The sequence below is a fragment of the Oncorhynchus tshawytscha genome, linkage group LG04 (genome assembly GCF_018296145.1).
Source record: "Oncorhynchus tshawytscha isolate Ot180627B linkage group LG04, Otsh_v2.0, whole genome shotgun sequence".
Classification (NCBI taxonomy): domain Eukaryota; kingdom Metazoa; phylum Chordata; class Actinopteri; order Salmoniformes; family Salmonidae; genus Oncorhynchus; species Oncorhynchus tshawytscha.
This window is the reverse complement of record NC_056432.1, coordinates 7,526,235-7,546,111: the sequence shown is the minus strand read 5'-3', so window position 1 is coordinate 7,546,111 and position 19,877 is coordinate 7,526,235. Positions and strand designations below refer to the sequence as shown.

The window sequence follows — 19,877 nt, the reverse complement described above, 5'->3', positions numbered from 1 at the left end:
GTATACCTCAGGGTCATTCCACAAAATGATGGCCTGGGAGAGCATTCTACTGGTGAGAAAGCACAATACCTCAGGGTCATTCCACAAAATGATGGCCTGGGAGAGCATTCTACTGGTGAGAAAGCACAATACCTCAGGGTCATTCCACAAAATTACTCCCGTTTGGGTAGTTAACTTGGTAAAAAAAATGTTACAATTTTGTCATGACGAGCATGTTCAACCCTTCAAGAAGTTATTTTTTTTTAAAATGACTATAGTAAGGGCTTATTAAGTGCCAAATAAAGTAACAGGGTTGACTGTCACAGAGTTGACCGTAACATGGCCATAAATCCCCTTGTGACAGTGAGAATGGAAGCGTGTTGTGTGCAACAGGAAGGGGCAATTGAATACAAGCTTCACAAAAAAATGTAAGACCCTGGCGGGCTGCCAGTAAAGCCATTTCCAGCCTGTCTATCTATGGGCAACAATCTTGACCTGTTATGCTCAACCCCCTCAGTTTTCCACCACAAAAACAACAAAATGGGCCAAAAAGAGTAGAATCAGCTCACCTGATTTGATAGTATGATTTGACTATAATTTTATATTATATATATATATATTTTTAAAGGAATAGTTTCACCGTATTAAAAAGATAGTTCAGTTCACGTGACAGGGTTGACTTTAAAATGAGGGGCATGTTGTTGTTGATCTTTAGAAATGAATCACTAATCACATTAAATAAATAATCATCTTTAGAAATGAATCACTAATCACATTAAATAAATAATCATCTTTAGAAATGAATCACTAATCACATTAAATAAATAATCATCTTTAGAAATGAATCACTAATCACATTAAATAAATAATCATCTTTAGAAATGAATCACTAATCACATTAAATAAATAATCATCTTTAGAAATGAATCACTAATCACATTAAATAAATAATCATCTTTAGAAATGAATCACTAATCACATTAAATAAATAATCATCTTTAAAAATGAATCACTAATCACATTAAATAAATAATCATCTTTAGAAATGAATCACTAATCACATTAAATAAATAATCATCTTCAGAAACGATTCATTGTAACAAAATAACAGGGCTTCACAATGATGGTGTTGCTCTGAACCAGAGCATGTGAGCTGAGTTGAGCGGTTGGAAATCCAGCTCATTGCTCTGGCGCATCACATCCTTTCCAACCGCTCGTCTAAAAACCGCTCAACGTTCACAAGTTTAAAAATAAACTGCCGTTCCAAATTCACTCCATTCATTAAAATCCCAGTTTAACCAACATCCATCTATTGTTGTGACTACCTGGATCTACCATTTTGGTTTAGAAGTATTGAAACCAAACCATATGATTTGAATGAAAAGTATTTGAATAAACAACATGAAAAGATGAATGTAAGAAGTGCACATCATTTCAAATAGGCTACATTCTTTAAAAAACATTATTTCACCTTTATTTAACCAGGTAGGCTAATTAAGAACACATTCTCATTTACAACTGCGACCTGGCCAAGATAAAGCAAAGCAGTGCGACACAAACAACACAGAGTTACACATGGAATAAACAAACATACAGTCAATAATACAATAGAAAGGTCTATGTACAGTGTGTGAAACTGAGGTAGGATAAGGGAGGTAAGGTAAAAAAAAAATAGGCCATAGTGGCGAAATAATTACAATATAGCAATTAAACACTTGAGTGATAGATGTGCAGAAGATGAGTGTGCAAGTAGAGGTACTGGGGTGCAAAGGAGCAAAATAAATAAATAAATAACCGTATGGGGATGAGGTAGTTGGATGGGCTATTTACAGATGGGCTATGTACAGGTGCAGTGATCTGTGAGCTGCTCTGACAGCTGGTGCTTAAAGTTAGTGAGGGAGATATGAGTCTCCAGCTTCAGTGATTTTTGGAACGCGTGCTACGAGTGGGTGCTGCTATGGTGACCAGTGAACTGAGATAAGGCGGGGCTTTACCTAGCAGAGACTTATAGATGACCTGGTTGTCAGTGGGTTTGGCGACGAATATGAAGCATCCTTGACATCGCCAAAGTCAAGGATCAGTAGGATGGTCAGTTTTACGAGGGTATGTTTGGCAGCATGAGTGAAGGATGCTTTTGTTGCGATATAGGAAGCCGATTCTAGATTTAATTTTGGATTGGAGATGTTTAATGTGAGTCTGGAAGGAGAGTTTACAGTCTAACCAGACACCCAGGTATTTGTAGTTGTCCACATATTCTAAGTCAGAACCGTCCAGAGTAGTGATGCTGGACGGGCGGGCAGGTGTGTCATACTAAACAGCATATAAACACTGTAAATAGGTCAGGAGCCAGACAGGGAGCCTGAATGATTTAGGCTATATTATTTCAAGGCTATAACATACTAGACTGGTAGGGACATAAAGCGCTCAGCATTTAAACAACATTTCATTGTATTAATCATTATAATATAGAAATTGCTCATATAGGCTGTGACTTACTTAGAATGAAATACAAATTAAACAAAAAAGGACTTATTAGTGCCTTTTGAATTCATTTTTAGAATTCATTTTTAGAATTCATTTTTAGAACCACGTCTTGCCAGTCTGTGTCTTCAGGCTCATGTGATGGTGAATATCTTATATTATTATTATTATGTTATCTTATATTTTTTTATTTATTGGTAGGCCTAAAGGTTTTTAGGCAAAATATCCCAATCAAAATGTAAAGTTCCTTGAATATGGGAATATGCCAGGCCTATTGATCCAACATCAATGATGGTCTATTGTATAGATAATAGAACAAAAATGAACAAAACATTTAAGAGATCAGATTTTTTGTTTATAAATACTTTGCTACAGCGACACACTCCTTCCTTTCTTTTGTCTTTTTCTTTTTGGTGGACACTACATCACCACACTCCCTCTCTTTAGTAGTGGACACTACATCACCACACTCCCTCTCTTGCTCTTGGTCCTCATCTTTGTAAGTCACCTTGATTTAGCACCCGTGTGGTCTATCAGTTTCTTTATGTAAATATTTAGTGAACTCCATGATAGTAGCTAAAGCTAGGGGCTATAGCAGCACACAAGTAGACTACAAATGCATGCTGGCCGGGCATGCCTTGAGCTCATGAAGTGAGCGCTACTGGAGTGAAATTGGAGCAGGCGAGAAGGACAACGCTCCAGCCTTTGAGAATCTTCTCGCTGCGCTTTCCAGTAAAATTGGGCTCCGCTCCAGCCCCACTACTCGCTCTATTCCAGCTCCACTACTCGCTCCACTCCAGCCCCATTACTCGCTCCACTCCAGCCCCACTACTCGCGCCACTCCAGCCCCACTACTCGCTCCACTCCAGCTCCACTACTCGCTCCACTTGTCGCTCCGCTCCAGCCCCACTACTCGCTCCACTCCAGCTCCACTACTTGCTCCACTCCAGCTCCACTACTCTCTCAACTTGTCGCTCCGCTCCAGCCCCAATACTCGCTCCGCTCCACTGTCGCTCCACTCCAGCCCCACTACTCGCTCCATTCCAGCCCCACTACTCGCTCCACTCCAGCTCCACTACTCACTCCACTCCAGCCCCACTACTCTCTCCACTCCAGCTCTACTCCAGCCCCACTACTCGCTCCACTCCAGCCCCACTACTCGCTCCACTCCAGCCCCACTACTTGCTCCGCTCCAGCCCCACTACTCACTCCACTCTAGCCCCACTACTTGCTCCGCTCCAGCCCCACTACTCGCTCCACTCCAGCCCCACTACTTGCTCCGCTCCAGCCCCACTACTCACTCCACTACAGCTCCACTACTCGCTCCATTCCAGCCCCACTACTCGCTCCACTCCAGCCCCACTACTCGCTCCACTCCAGCCCCACTACTCGCTCCGCTTGTCGCTCCGCTCCAGCCCCACTCCACTACTCCTCCACTCCAGCTCCACTACCTCTGCTCCAGCCCCACTACTCACTCCACCCAGCTCCACCCCAGTCCAGCTCCACTACTTGCTCTGCTCCAGCCCCACTACTCACTCCAGCTCCAGCTCCCACTACTTATAGTCGCAGCTGTGTATATGCCACTCCACCCCACTACTCGAACTTCACTAGACTTTATGCAAACCTGGAAACCACATATCCTGAGGCAGCCCCACTACTCGCTCCACTCCAGCCCCACTACTCGCTCCACTTAAATGTTGTTCCTCCCTTCCTATAGGTAGAAACTCAAACAGGAAGTGCCCGTGCTAAGGTCTATTCAACGCTGGTCTCACCAATCGGAATCCATGCTTTGATCACGTGGACTGGGATATGTTCCGGGTAGCTTCTGAGAACTACATTGATGCTTACATGGACACGGTGACTGAGTTCATCAGGAAGTGTATAGGGGAAGTTGTTCCCACAGTGACTGAGTTCATCAGGAGGTGTATAGGGGAAGTTGTTCCCATGGTGACTAATAAAACCTACCCAAACCAGAAACCATGGATAGATGGCAGCATTCGCTCAAAAATGAAAGCGAGAACCGTTGCATTTAACCATGGCTAGGTGACTGGGAATATGGTTGTATACAACCAGTGTAGTTATTCCTTCCGCAAGGCAACCAAACAGGCAAAACATCAGTACAGAGACAAAGTGGAGTCGCAATTCAGTTCCAAGCTGTTTAAAGGCACAGTCAACTTAGTGTATGTAAACTTCTGACCCACTGGAATTGTGATACAGTGAAATAATTTGTCTGTAAACAATTGTTGGAAACATTACTTGTGTCATGCACAAAGTAGATGTCCTAACTGACTTGCCAAAACTATAGTTTGGAAACAAGACATTTGTGGAGAGGTTGAAAAACGAGTTTTAATGACTCCAACATAAGTGTATGTAAACTTCTGACTTCAACTGTATGTACAGTCCTTTCTAGTGTATATACTGTCTTCTATTCTACTCTATTTTAGGCAATGCCACTCCGACATTGTTCGTCCTAATATTTATATATTTCTTAATTCCATTCTTTTACTTTTAGATTTGTGTGTATTGTTGTGAATTGTTAGATACTACTGCACTGTTGGAGCTAGGAACACAAGTATTTCACTACACCCGCAATAACTTCTGATAAATATGTGCATGTGACCAATAACATTTGCTTTGATTTGAAAAGATGTGCAGCATGTAAGATGTGGTCCCATTTACATTGTTTAATTTATTGATGGTCCCTAACTAGCCCCAGATATAGACTGTCCAATGTCAAACCAATTTTGCCACAACCAGGCTGAAGATAATTGGTGAAAGGAGTTGTCTAGCACTAGCGAGCAAAGGTGACTCCAAGACACAAAACCTGGTTAGAGACTGTTTCAAGTTATCTAGAAGGGTGAGTGACTAACTGTGAACAGTTTTTTTAAATGTAGAAACAAACACATGTGATTTGCAAACACACACAAGAGACACCCACATTACAACTCTTGTTGGGGTTCAGTCATGGCTGCTGAATTTCTTAATGACCAAGTCGAAAACAGTGGTGTTGAGTGGATGAGAGATAGAGATGATGTAAATGTGTTTCCTGAAACGTTATCATGTATCCATCAAAGCTCATTCAGAACTCTGATGGAAGCTATAGGCAACCATTTTGACCCGTTAAGTCAGCCCTTATTTGGCTACATCTGGGTCCTATGCATTAGTGCACACCATAGCAAAACACTTATGAAACCCTTCCCCGCTTCTCTAGTTTCTTCCGTTTGTTGCCAAATCAATACGACCCAGATAGATCCCGTGGTTGTTGGTGTGAGGTTTAGGGTGAAGTTGGCCCTTGATGCTGATCTTGGGTTAGTTTTGCATTTTCTGCACTAATAGCTACGGTTAGGATTTGGGGAGGGGAATCTGATTCTAGATCTGTACCTAGGGGAAACTTCACTGTCTGTGTGGTTCCTCTCCAGGGTAAGTTCACCACAGCCAGTGATGTGTGGGCCTTTGGCGTCACCCTGTGGGAGATCTTCACTCTGTGTAAAGAACAGCCTTACAGCCTACTGTCAGACGAACAGGTCATCGAAAACACTGGCGAGTTCTTCCGGAACCAGGGCAGACAGGTTAGTGATTTATTTAATTTAATTTACTCATTCATTCATTTATACACGGGTGGCAAAAACATTTAAAAGAGAGAAGAGTGGTAACCGGGTACTGGATTCATCAGTGCATAGGATTAGACATGTCATTAGGTAGAGTAACTTAGCTCTGTCTCACATTCAACAACATGTCATTAGGTAGAGTAACTTAGCTCTGTCTCACATTCAACAACATGTCATTCTTTTCCAAATGGGTAAAATATTATTGTCTCAGTTCAACAACATGTCATTAGGTAGAGTAACTTAGCTCTGTCTCACATTCAACAACATGTCATTCTTTTCCAAATGGGTAAAATATTATTTAGTTGTGCTCAAATTGTTGTCATCCTGCATGCAATGTAAACTCATCCTGCATGCAATGTAAACTCATCCTGCATGCAATGTAAACTCATCCTGCATGCAATGTAAAGTCCATTATATATCTGTGACTATTATATATCTGTGACTATTATATACCTGGGGCTTTTATATATCTGTGACTATTATATATCTGTGACTATTATATATCTGGGGCTTTTATATATCTGTGACTATTATATATCTGTGACTATTATATATCTGTGACTATTATATATCTGGGGCTTTTATATATATGTGACTATTATATATCTGGGGCTTTTATATATCTGTGACTTATATATCTGTGACTTATATATCTGTCACTATTATATATCTGGGGCTTTTATATATCTGTGACTTATATATCTGTGACATATATCTGTGACTTATATATCTGTGACTATTATATATCTGTGACTATTATATATCTGTGACTTATATATCTGTGACTATTATATATCTGTGACTATTATATATCTGTGACTATTATATATCTGGGGCTTTTATATATCTGTGACTTATATATCTGTGACTATTATACATCTGGGGCTTTTATATATCTGTGACTTATATATCTTAGACATATATCTGTGACTATTATATATCTGTGACTATTATATATCTGGAGCTTTTATATATCTGTGACTATTATATATCTGGGGCTTTTATATATCTGTGACTTATATATCTGTGACTATTATACATCTGGGGCTTTTATATATCTGTGACTTATATATCTGTGACATATATCTGTGACTATTATATATCTGTGACTTATATATCTGTGACTATTATATATCTGGGGCTTTTATTTATCTGTGACTTATATATCTGTGACTATTATATATCTGGGGCTTTTATATATCTGTGACTATTATATATCTGTGACTTATATACATCTGGGCATAACAGTAATGTTTTGGCACCCCATCCCCCGTCCACCCCATTTTTCTTCTAGATCTTTCTATACGCCCCACTGCTCTGTCCTCCCTCTCTATTTGAGCTGATGATGCGTTGTTGGGACCGCGACATCGCTGATCGACCCACCTTCGAGGGGTTGTACCAGGCCTTACGACCACACGTGGTCCAGTGAACTTTGAACCCTGGCACAACCAACGGGCTGTCCTGAGTGAGAGGTCTATTTAGCCTGAATTCTCTTCTCTTAACCCCTCTGACTGACAGACAGATGGACAGACGGACAGACAGAGAGACAGACAGGCAGACAGACAGACAGCGGGGAGGACTGGAAGAGGATGCAGCGATGTTGTCATTTTAAGAGAGCAGGAAGTGGGTTGAGGTTATCACTTCCAGAATGTGGGCCATTTCTTTCATATTTCACATTCTTCAGTGATGGACCTGAATCATTTGAAATCCATGAAAAAAAGCTCTCACCCTTTTTGTCTGTTGATGGTTTGTGTAAATTGAATTCTGTTCATCCATCTTTATACAGTAATTTGTGTTTTCATGTTGATTTTGTATGGTAGGCCTACCAAAGAAAACATAATGTCCCTAATACCTGGCCTAGTAAGAAATCGACAACTGGACAAATGCTTTTGTCTTGAGGTTCTGTGTTTTTTGTGTGTAAAGCACTGCTGCCTGGTTGTCTTCCATTTATCCATTGTTCCTTTTATTAACCCCACACTGGACTATGATCATTTTGATTTGTTTGACTCAGATTTTATTGATCTTTTTGAATATGAATGTTCTATAGGACAGTTTGGATAAGGCCTTTGGCTAAAGCAGAACTACTGTCATAGCTAGAATAGGACCCTAACCCTCTGACCCTAACCCTCTGACCCTAATCCTCTGACCCTAATCCTCTGACCCTAACTCTCTGACCCTAACCCTCTGACCCTAACCCTCTGACCCTAACCCTCTGACCCTAAGCCTCTGACCCTAACCCTCTGACCCTAACCCTCTGACCCTAAGCCTCTGACCCTAACCTCTGACCCTAACCTCTGACCCTAACCCTCTGACCCTAACCCCTCTGACCCTAACCCTCTGACCCCCTAACCCTCTGACCCTAACCCTCTGACCCTCTAACCCTAACCCTCTGATCCTAACCCCCTGACCCTAAGCCTCTGACCCTAACCCTCTGACCCTAACCCTCTAACCCTATCCCTCTGATCCTATCCCTCTGATCCTAACCCTCTGACCCTAACTCTAACCCTCTGACCCTAACTCTAACCCTCTGACCCTAACCCTAACCCTAACCCTGCATTAGAGAGGGTTGGGGAGCCACAATGGACTGATGATGAGGAATAGAAAGCACTGTCCCCTTGGAGATGTCTAACGCAAGGCACTGTCCCGCTGGAGATACCCACCGCAAACTGTGCAGCCTTATCAGATAGCATTAAAGCTAGTTAGCATTATTAGATGTCATTAGCTATCCCCTACAGAGTCTTCTGGATTGAGTAGCTGGAGGCTGGTTAGCGTTGGTCCAGGGGCGTTTGTGTGCGTTCCAGTGGAGGAACACGCACTGACGGTGACGTGGACCAGAGCTAGAAGCTGGACAACGGTGACGTGGACCAGAGCTAGAAGCTGGACAACACACTTTACGAGTATACAGTACCTAGCATGTTGCTGTGGCCAAGCCTCTGACCACACAGTAGCTAGCATGTTGCTGTGACCAAGCCTCTGACCAAACAGCTGTTGTGTTCACAGCTCCGCCTTCAGATGAATTGAGCCATAGCAATAGAATTACTGCTGTACATCCCTGTTCTAGGGAACAGGGAAGTTACTGATGTACTTCCCTTCGCCTGTTCTAGTACACATATTTCTATGATTGTAGCTGGCTTGCATAGAATTCATTCTGAGTTGCAGGGGATTGAAATGAAGGTTAACCTTAATTGTGGTTGTAAATATAACTGAAAAGCGATCTCTGTGTAGATGTCACTTGTCCATTGGGAGATCAAGCGATATTGTCATGTTAGTGTAAAAGTTTTAAAAAGCCAAGTTTTACTTTTTTCGTTATTTCAAAACATTATTTCCCCCTATTTTAAGTACATTTATTTGTATTGCTGCATCCTCTGTTACCACAATATCGGAGTGAATGAACAGGCATCAAGTGTTTAAAAGTGGCTGACACCAAAGATCTCAACATTGAAATCAGCTTCTGACATTTCTTGTGTTGTCATTGTTAAGGTTATTAACATGAATGTCAATGTGTTGTGTTGTTCACCTGTACTGTATCTGATGCTTCACGGTGTGTCTGTGTCTGCTGGGAGGAGGGGCTCTGCTGAGAGGTGGAGCTCTGCTGAGAGGAGGGGCTCTGCTGGGAGGAGGGCTCTGCTGGGAGGAGGGCTCTGCTGGGAGGAGGGCTCTGCTGGGAGCAGGGGCTCTGCTGAGAGGAGGGGCTCTGCTGGGAGGAGGGGCTCTGCTGGGAGGAGGGCTCTGCTGGGAGGAGGGGCTCTGCTGAGAGGAGGGGCTCTGCTGAGAGGAAGGGCTCTGCTGAGAGGAGGGGCTCTGCTGAGAGGAGGGGCTCTGCTGGGAGGAGGGGCTCTGCTGGGAGGAGGGGCTCTGCTGAGATGAGGGGCTCTGCTGAGAGGAGGGGCTCTGCTGAGAGGAAGGGCTCTGCTGAGAGGAGGGGCTCTGCTGGGAGGAGGGGCTCTGCTGGGAGGTGGGGCTCTGCTGGGATGTGGGGCTCTGCTGGGAGGTGGGGCTCTGCTGGGAGGAGGGGCTCTGCTGGGAGGTGGGGCTCTGCTGGGAGGAGGGGCTCTGCTGGGAGGAGGGGCTCTGCTGAGAGGAAGGGCTCTGCTGAGAGGAGGGGCTCTGCTGGGAGGAGGGGCTCTGCTGGGAGAAGGAGCTCTGCTGGGAGGTGGGGCTCTGCTGGGAGGTGGGGCTCTGCTGGGAGGAGGGGCTCTGCTGAGAGGTGGGGCTCTGCTGAGAGGTGGGGCTCTGCTGGGAGGAGGGGCTCTGCTGAGAGGTGGAGTTCTGCTGAGAGGTGGGGCTCTGCTGGGAGGTGGGGCTCTGCTGGGAGGAGGGGCTCTGCTGAGAGGTGGGGCTCTGCTGAGAGGTGGGGCTCTGCTGGGAGGAGGGGCTCTGCTGAGAGGTGGGGCTCTGCTGAGAGGTGGGGCTCTGCTGGGAGGAGGGGCTCTGCTGGATGTGTTATGTGTATGTTTGACATTCCACGGAGCACTGGGGGAAGTGGTTCAACTTGAAGTGTGTTTACATGCCCCGTTGTTGTGCAGTACAATCTGCAATGCATGGAGAGGGGAGGGAGGGATGAAGGGGGAGAGAGGGATGTAAGGAAACCACTAAACCCAATATCCCAGAGGTCTTTGCTGAAGTGAGCCTGTGTTAGCTAATGTTCGTTGGTAAAGATGAATCCCTTAATGCTGGTCCAGACAGAGTAAATCATGTTTTTTTTGTTTTCCATTGGTTGGGATTGGACAGAAGAAAGCGGATTATTGACCCAAGCTCTGTAACACTTCCTCTCCGGAGTGGCTTTCTCCACTTTTTTGGTTGCCATGGAAGCACAACTGTGGTAAAGGACGTTTTGAGGGAAAGGTTGGTTTGAGCGTGTATGCATGTGGCAGTCTGCTAGACTTAGAGTCTCTGTACAGCGTGTTTGTACGAGTGTGAAAACCCAAAAGGGTTTGGTGTTTGAATCCATAACGGGTGGTAATGACTGGTTGGTTTGGTGTTTGAATGCATAACGGGTGGTAATGACTGGTTGGTTTGGTGTTTGAATGCATAACGGGTGGTAATGACTGGTTGGTTTGGTGTCTGAATGCATAACGGGTGGTAATGACTGGTTGGTTTGGTGTCTGAATGCATAACGGGTGGTAATGACTGGTTGGTTTGGTGTCTGAATGCATAACGGGGGGTAATGACTGGTTGGTTTGGTGTCTGAATGCATAACGGGTGGTAATGACTGGTTGGTTTGGTGCCAGGTGATAGAGGACACTCTGATTTTTCTCTTTTCTATTCATCGCTTCAGTTTAGAAACTCTTCTCATACATATGTGGCTGACTTGTACATAGTGTAGTCAGAGTAGATTTGTATAGTAATATATTGGGTGCTGAGGAGAAGATTCCAGCCCCATGACAGTTTTCCTCTGATCTATTCTTTCTCTTTGTTTCTTATATTAAAATCAAACTTGACAAACGGTATCGTGTCTTTTTTTTTCCATCATAAAAATAAATAAATATATGTTTTCAAAGTGAGAGAAACAAAGGAAATATATTCACATGAGCACTGCAACGCGTATTTCACCTATGCTCTACCGAGGGTTTCCACCTATGCTCTACCAAGGGTTTCCACCTATGCTCTACCGAGGGTTTCCACCTATGCTCTACCGAGGGTTTCCACCTATGCTCTACCGAGGGTTTCCACCTATGCTCTACCAAGGGTTTCCACCTATGCTCTACCAAGGGTTTCCACCTATGCTCTACCAAGGGTTTCCACCTATGCTCTACCGAGGGTTTCCACCTATGCTCTACCGAGGGTTTCCACCTATGTTTGGGGTTTCCACCTATGATCTACCGAGGGTTTCCACCTATGCACTCTGACCAAGGGTTTCCACCTCTCTTTTCTATTCATTTCCACCTATGCTCTCACCTATGTTTAGAAACTCTTCTTTCACCTACCACCTATGCTCTACCAAGGGTTTCCACCTATGCTCTACCGAGGGTTTCCACCTATGTCTACCGAGGGTTTCCACCTATGTCTAGAGGGTTTCCACCTATGCTCTACCAAGGGTTTCCACCTATATAGTTCCACCTATATCTGTGCTCTACCGAGGGTTTCCACCTATGCTCTACCAAGGGTTTCCACCTATGCTCTACCGAGGGTTTCCACCTATGCTCTACCGAGGGTTTCCACCTATGCTCTACCGAGGGTTTCCACCTATGCTCTAAGGGTTTCCACCTATGCTCTACCAAGGGTTTCCACCTATGCTCTACCAAGGGTTTCCACCTATGCTCTACCAAGGGTTTCCACCTATGCTCTACCAAGGGTTTCCACCTTGCTCTTTTCCACCTATGCTCTAAACCTATGCTCTAAACCTATGCTCTACCAAGGGTTTCCACCTATGCTCTACCGAGGGTTTCCACCTATGCTCTTTTCCACCTATGCTCACCGAGGGTTTCACCTAAAACCTATACCGAACCTATGCTCTACCAAGGGTTTCCACCTATGCTCTACCAAGGGTTTCCACCTATGCTCTACCAAGGGTTTCCACCTATGCTCTACCAAGGGTTTCCACCTATGCTCTACCAAGGGTTTCCACCTATGCTCTACCAAGGGTTTCCACCTATGCTCTACCAAGGGTTTCCACCTATGCTCTACCAAGGGTTTCCACCTATGCTCTACCAAGGGTTTCCACCTATGCTCTACCAAGGGTTTCCACCTATGCTCTACCAAGGGTTTCCACCTATGCTCTACCAAGGGTTTCCACCTATGCTCTACCAAGGGTTTCCACCTATGCTCTACCAAGGGTTTCCACCTATGCTCTACCAAGGGTTTCCACCTATGCTCTACCAAGGGTTTCCACCTATGCTCTACCAAGGGTTTCCACCCATGCTCTACCAAGGGTTTCCACCTATGCTCTACCAAGGGTTTCCACCTATGCTCTACCAAGGGTTTCCACCCATGCTCTACCGAGGGTTTCCACCCATGCTCTACCGAGGGTTTCCACCTATGCTCTACCGAGGGTTTCCACCTATGCTCTACCAAGGGTTTCCACCTATGCTCTACCGAGGGTTTCCACCTATGCTCTACCGAGGGTTTCCACCTATGCTCTACCGAGGGTTTCCACCTATGCTCTACCGAGGGTTTCCACCTATGCTCTACCGAGGGTTTCCACCTATGCTCTACCGAGGGTTTCCACCGATGCTCTACCAAGGGTTTCCACCTATGCTCTACCGAGGGTTTCCACCTATGCTCTACCAAGGGTTTCCACCTATGCTCTACCAAGGGTTTCCCCCTATGCTCTACCAAGGGTTTCCACCTATGCTCTACCAAGGGTTTCCAGCACACAGCTTTGACCAGAGGATGCGAGCGGAGCTGGGGTGGAGCGAGGGGCGGAGCGTGTGTAAATGTGAGCAGATTGAATTGATTTGTTAGTGTCTTTCTCTCCCGCTCAAATTTAGCTCCAATACCACCTAGCCACGAGCTCTGGTCATGCTCTGGTCATGCTCTGCCCAGCATTTTTTACTTCCTTCATCACTGTTCTTTTAATTAGACCTATTGTTGTAGTTATTCACCCTACCACCCCCCCCACTACCCCACCACCCCACTACCCCACCACCCCACTACCCCACTACCTACCCCACCACACCACCACCCCACTACCTACCCCACCCCACCACCACCCCACCACACCACCACCCCACTACCTACCCCACCACCCCCCACCCACCACCCCACCACCCCCCCACTACCCCACCACACCACACCACCACCCCACTACCCCACCACTAATGTGCAGAGGTGTTGAATATGAGTCAAACAAGAAATAGGTCACCACCTGTGTTAATTGATGACAAGACAATCAATGAGCCCACGCAGCAGCATCAGAGATGTTTGGGATTCTATATAGGCTGTTGTTTAAAAAAAGAGGAGTGCTAAAGTTGTCAATGAACTGTTAAGATGTGAGAGCAACAGGGCCACAGTTATAATTAAAGCATCTGATCATCAATGGATTAGAGATAAAAGCTGTTTGTTTTATTTTTTATTTATTTCACCTTTATTTAACCAGGTAGGCTAGTTGAGAACAAGTTCTCATTTGCAACTGTGACCTGGCCAAGATAAAGCATAGCAGTGTGAACAGACAACACAGAGTTACACATGGAGTAAACAATTAACAAGTCAATAACACAGTAGAAAAAAAGGGGAGTCTATATACATTGTGTGCAAAAGGCATGAGAAGGTAGGCGAATAATTACAATTTTGCAGATTAACACTGGAGTGATAAATGAGCAGATGATCATGTACAGGTAGAGATATTGGTGTGCAAAAGAGCAGAAAAGTAAATAAATAAAGACAGTATGGGGATGAGGTAGGTAAAAATGGGTGGGCTATTTACCGATAGACTATGTACAGCTGCAGTGATCGGTTAGCTGCTCAGATAGCAGATGTTTGAAGTTGGTGAGGGAGATAAAAGTCCAACTTCAGCGATCCAGTTTGCTGAGTAGAGTGTTGGAAGCAATTTTGTAGATGACATTGCCGAAGTCGAGGATCGGTAGGATAGTCAGTTTTACTAGGGTAAGTTTGGCGGCGTGAGTGAAGGAGGCTTTGTTGCGGAATAGAAAGCCGACTCTTGACTTGATTTTCGATTGGAGATGTTTGATATGAGTCTGGAAGGAGAGTTTACAGTCTAGCCAGACACCAGGTACTTATAGATGTCCACATATTCAAGGTCGGAACCATCCAGGGTGGTGATGCTGGTCAGGCGAACGGTTGAAAAGCATGCATTTGGTTTTACTAGCGTTTAAGAGCAGTTGGAGGCCACGGAAGGAGTGTTGTATGGCATTGAAGCTCGTTTGGAGGCTAGATAGCACAGTGTCCAAGGACGGGCCGGAAGTATATAGAATGGTGTCGTCTGCGTAGAGGTGGATCAGGGAATCGCCCGCAGCAAGAGCAACATCATTGATATATACAGAGAAAAGAGTCGGACCGAGGATTGAACCCTGTGGCACCCCCATAAAGACTGCCAGAGGACCGGACAGCATGCCCTCCGATTTGACACACTGAACTCTGTCTGCAAAGTACTTGGTGAACCAGGCAAGGCAGTCATCCGAAAAACCGAGGCTACTGAGTCTGCCGATAAGAATATGGTGATTGACAGAGTCGAAAGACTTGGCAAGGTCGATGAAGACGGCTGCACAGTACTGTCTTTTATCGATGGCGGTTATGATATCGTTTAGTACCTTGAGCGTGGCTGAGGTGCACCCGTGACCGGCTCGGAAACCAGATTGCACAGCGGAGAAGGTACGGTGGGATTCGAGATGTTCAGTGACCTGTTTGTTGACTTGGCTTTCGAAGACCTTAGATAGGCAGGGCAGGATGGATATAGGTCTGTAACAGTTTGGGTCCAGGGTGTCTCCCCTTTTGAAGAGGGGGATGACTGCGGCAGCTTTCCAATCCTTGGGGATCTCAGACGATATGAAAGAGGTTGAACAGGCTGGTAATAGGGGTTGCGACAATGGCGGCGGATAGTTTCAGAAATAGAGGGTCCAGATTGTCAAGCCCAGCTGATTTGTACGGGTCCAGGTTTTGCAGCTCTTTCAGAACATCTGCTATCTGGATTTGGGTAAAGGAGAACCTGGAGAGGCTTGGTCGAGTAGCTGCGGGTGGGGCGGAGCTGTTGGCCGAGGTTGGAGTAGCCAGGCGGAAGGCATGGCCAGCCGTTGAGAAATGCTTGTTGAAGTTTTCGATAATCATGGATTTATCGGTGGTGACCGTGTTACCTAGCCTCAGTGCAGTGGGCAGCTGGGAGGAGGTGCTCTTGTTCTCCATGGACTTCACAGTGTCCCAGAACTTTTTGGAGTTGGAGCTACAGGATGCAAATTTCTGCCTGAAGAAGCTGGCCTTAGCTTTCCTGACTGACTGCGTGTATTGGTTCCTGACTTCCTGACTAACGCAGTGGCCACATAGCCTATCACCTAGGTAGGCCACATAGGCTATCACCTAGGTAGGCCACATAGCCTATCACCTAGGTAGGCCACATAGCCTATCACCTAGGTAGGCCACATAGCCTATCACCTAGGTAGGCCACATAGCCTATCACCTAGGTAGGCCACATAGCCTATCACCTAGGTAGGGCACCTAGGTAGGCCACATAGCCTATCACCTAGGTAGGCCACATAGCCTATCACCTAGGTAGGCCACATAGCCTATCACCTAGGTAGGCCACATAGCCTATCACCTAGGTAGGCCACATAGCCTATCACCTAGGTAGGCCACATAGCCTATCACCTAGGTAGGCCACATAGCCTATCACCTAGGTAGTCCACATAGCCTATCACCTAGGTAGGCCACATAGCCGTATCACCTAGGTAGGCCACATAGCCTTATCACCTAGGTAGGCCACATAGCCTTATCACCTAGGTAGGCCACATAGCCTTATCACCTAGGTAGGCCACATAGCCTTATCACCTAGGTAGGCCACATAGCCTTATCACCTAGGTAGGCCACATAGCCTATCACCTAGGTAGGCCACATAGCCTATCACCTAGGTAGGCCACATAGCCTATCACCTAGGTAGGCCACATAGCCTATCACCTAGGTAGGCCACATAGCCTATCACCTAGGTAGGCCACATAGCCTATCACCTAGGTAGGCCACATAGCCTATCACCTAGGTAGGCCACATAGCCTATCACCTAGGTAGGCCACATAGCCTATCACCTAGGTAGGCCACATAGCCTATCACCTAGGTAGGCCCTTGTTTAGTAGCCTACGACATGTTGTGGAAATGTTGAAGCTTCTTACGACAGCCTACTTCAAAACCAAATGGTACATAGTCACAAGATTAGATGGGGTGTTTGTTAAATGATCCATTTTAAATAAATTTAAAAAAATCAATGGAGCAAATTTGGACCTGCAGTGGGGGGGTTTTCGTGGTGAGAGCTGTGCAATTTTTACCTGCCGCTTTGTGAGAGATGAGTGTGATTGATTTCCAACCACTCACCTCACTCACATACTCTGATCCCCATGTAAACTATAACCGTGGCTTTCTTGTGTCTTTTACAGCTTGTTTCTAGCCTTAAACATTGCGGAGTTATGCATCCTCTACATTTATATAATCCGTGTTTGGCATGCTGGCCCATGTTGACTTCAATGCTTGTGTCAAGTTGGCTTGATGTCCTTTGCGGGGTGAACCATTCTTGATACACATAGGAAACTGTTGAGCGAGAAAACCCCCAGAAGCGTCACAGTTCTTGACACACTCAAACCGGTGCGCCTAGCAGCTACTACCCTATTCAAAGGCACTTCAATCTTTGAATGGCACACATACACAATCCATGTCTCAAGGCTTAAAAATCCTTCTTTAACCTGTCTCCTCCCATTCATCTACAGAGAGATGCTATGCTACTAGCCTCATGCCATGAATATGCATAGCCATCTTGAGACAACTCCAATATAGTGTTTTTTCTCAAAGTTGTCACGTGTCCTACTTATACCAGTACACGTGTAACAACTTAAGCATTATGAAATGTATTTTTCTTTTCGATCAAATAAATCTCACGTAGCAAATAAACCATAATCTATTTTGTTGTTGACCAAAGTCAACATTCTCATTGACCTCCATAGGACAACTTGATTGGTGGGTCGACACAACGCCGTCCACTGGATGGAGACAGATTCCCCGCTGAGTTGAGCCTCTCTTCTTCTTTCTCTCTGACTCTAGGCACAGGAGGTTGGTGGCACCTTAACTGGGGAGGACGGACACGTGGTAATGACTGGAGTGGGAATTAGTGAAATGGTATCAAATACATCCAACACATGACTTCCATGTGTTGGATGCCATTCCATTCGCTCCGTTTCAGCCATTATTAGGAGCTGTCCTCCCCTCAGCAGCCTCCCGTGGACTAAGTTTTGTATTTACATTAGCCTAGGTTTGTTCTCAACCACTTCTTATACTTAGTGTAGACGAACGGCTGTGTTAATGATTTGCTGAGCAACCGAGCTGCTGGGCCTGGTTTTAGATAGAGCTCTGAGATTCGGCTGAAAATATCTTAGCATTTTCAGAAATGCTTCAAAAGGTAGCACATTGTTGGTTCTCTATTGGCACCTGAAAGCGATAAATTATACATTTAATCAAAACTGTTGCACATACAAACTTATTCACTTTATGAATGCTGTAGTCTTACTTATTATCCGACGTCTGGTATGTGGTTCTCGGTAAAGGCTGAACGGATCACGACGAGAGGTGGGGAATGTGTTGTGTATCCTCCAATCAGGTGGATTTTAGAAGTATCATCGACCTTGGTGTCATATCTATGGAACGTGGTTTGGATCAAAATATGTTTGTTGACCAATCAGCACCTGAACATGACTGCATATCACATAAAACCGTTTCAAACATTTTTACATAGTAAAATTACACATTGACTACACTATCACTACACTATCACTACACTATCACTACACTATCACTTCACTATCACTACACTATCACTACACTATCACTATCACTACACTATCACTACACTATCACTACACTATCACTACACTATCACTACACTACACTATCACTACACTATCACTACACTATCACTACACTATCACTACACTACACTATCACTACACTATCACTACACTATCACTCGTATTTCATATGTCACATCGATTAACTGATATGATTGCTATGATGCGCACTTCCCACTGCTGTACAAGGCAGACACACACTTCCCCTCTCCGCTCTGGGACAATGGTGGTCAGAAACAATGCTAGCTAGCTGATGGGCACAAGCAATGTCCTCCCCCCAAAAAACATAGCAAAACGACATCTGTTTCAGTAGTTATAGTTAGCTAGTCAACGATCTAGCTAGGAATCATCTGTACTGAACAAAAATATAAACGCAACATGTAAAGTGTTGGTCCCATTATTTCATGAGCTGAAATAAAACATCACAGAAATGTTCCATACGCACAAAAAGCGTATTTTTCTCAAATGTTGTCCACAAATATGTTTACATCCCTGTTAGTGAGCGTTTCTCCTTGGCCAAGATAATCCATCCACCTGACAGGTGTGGCTTATCATGAAGCTGATTAAACAGCATGATCATTACACAGGTGCACCTTGTGCTGGGGACAATAAAAGGCCACTGTAAAATGTGCACAATACCACAGATGTCTTAAGTTTTGAGGGAGCGTGCCATTGGCATGCTGACTGCAGGAATGCCCACCAGAGCTGTTGCCAGATAATTTAATGTGTATTTCTCTACTATAAGCCGCTTCCAAAGTCGTTTTAGAGAATTTGACATTACGTCCAACCGCAGACCATGTGTAACCATGCCAGCTCAGGACCTCGGCATCCGGCTTCTTCACCTGCGGGATCGGCAAACCCGGCTCCCCAGTGGATGGGCCAGGCTCCCAAGTGCTGTGCCCTTGTCCAGTCATGTGAAATCCATAGATTAGGGCATAATGAATTTATTTAAATTGAATAATTTCCTTATATGAACTGTAACTCAGTAAAATCTTTGAAATTGTTGCATGTTGTGTTCATTTCCCACATCTATCTTCAGAGCTCGTGCTGCTAGGCAACCTAAACTGGAACATACTTAACACCCCAGTCATCCTACAATCTAAGCTTGATGCCCTCAATGTCACACAAATTATCAATGAACCTACCAGGTACCACCCCAAAGCCGTAAACACGGGCACACTCATAGATATCATCCTAACCAACTTGCGCTATAAATACACCACTGCTGTTTTCAACCAAGATCTCAGCGATCACTGCCTCATTGCCTGCATCCGTAAAGGGTCAGCGGTCAAACGACCTCCACTCATCACTGTCAAAC

At 45.0% G+C, this 19,877-nt stretch overlaps 1 protein-coding gene across 2 annotated transcripts in view; it reads left to right on the top strand.

The window, feature by feature from the left end:
- Nucleotides 1-7,954, top strand: part of ddr2l (discoidin domain receptor family, member 2, like) — a 53,807-nt gene extending 45,853 nt beyond the window's left edge. For both annotated transcript variants that reach the window (XM_042320268.1, XM_042320267.1), the window contains exons 16-17: nt 5,880-6,029; nt 7,363-7,954. In XM_042320268.1, coding sequence (XP_042176202.1) covers nt 5,880-6,029; nt 7,363-7,497 — 285 coding nt within the window. In that variant the 3' untranslated portion in view covers nt 7,498-7,954. The remainder of the gene's footprint in view (nt 1-5,879; nt 6,030-7,362) is intronic.
- Nucleotides 7,955-19,877: the final 11,923 nt, after the last annotated feature.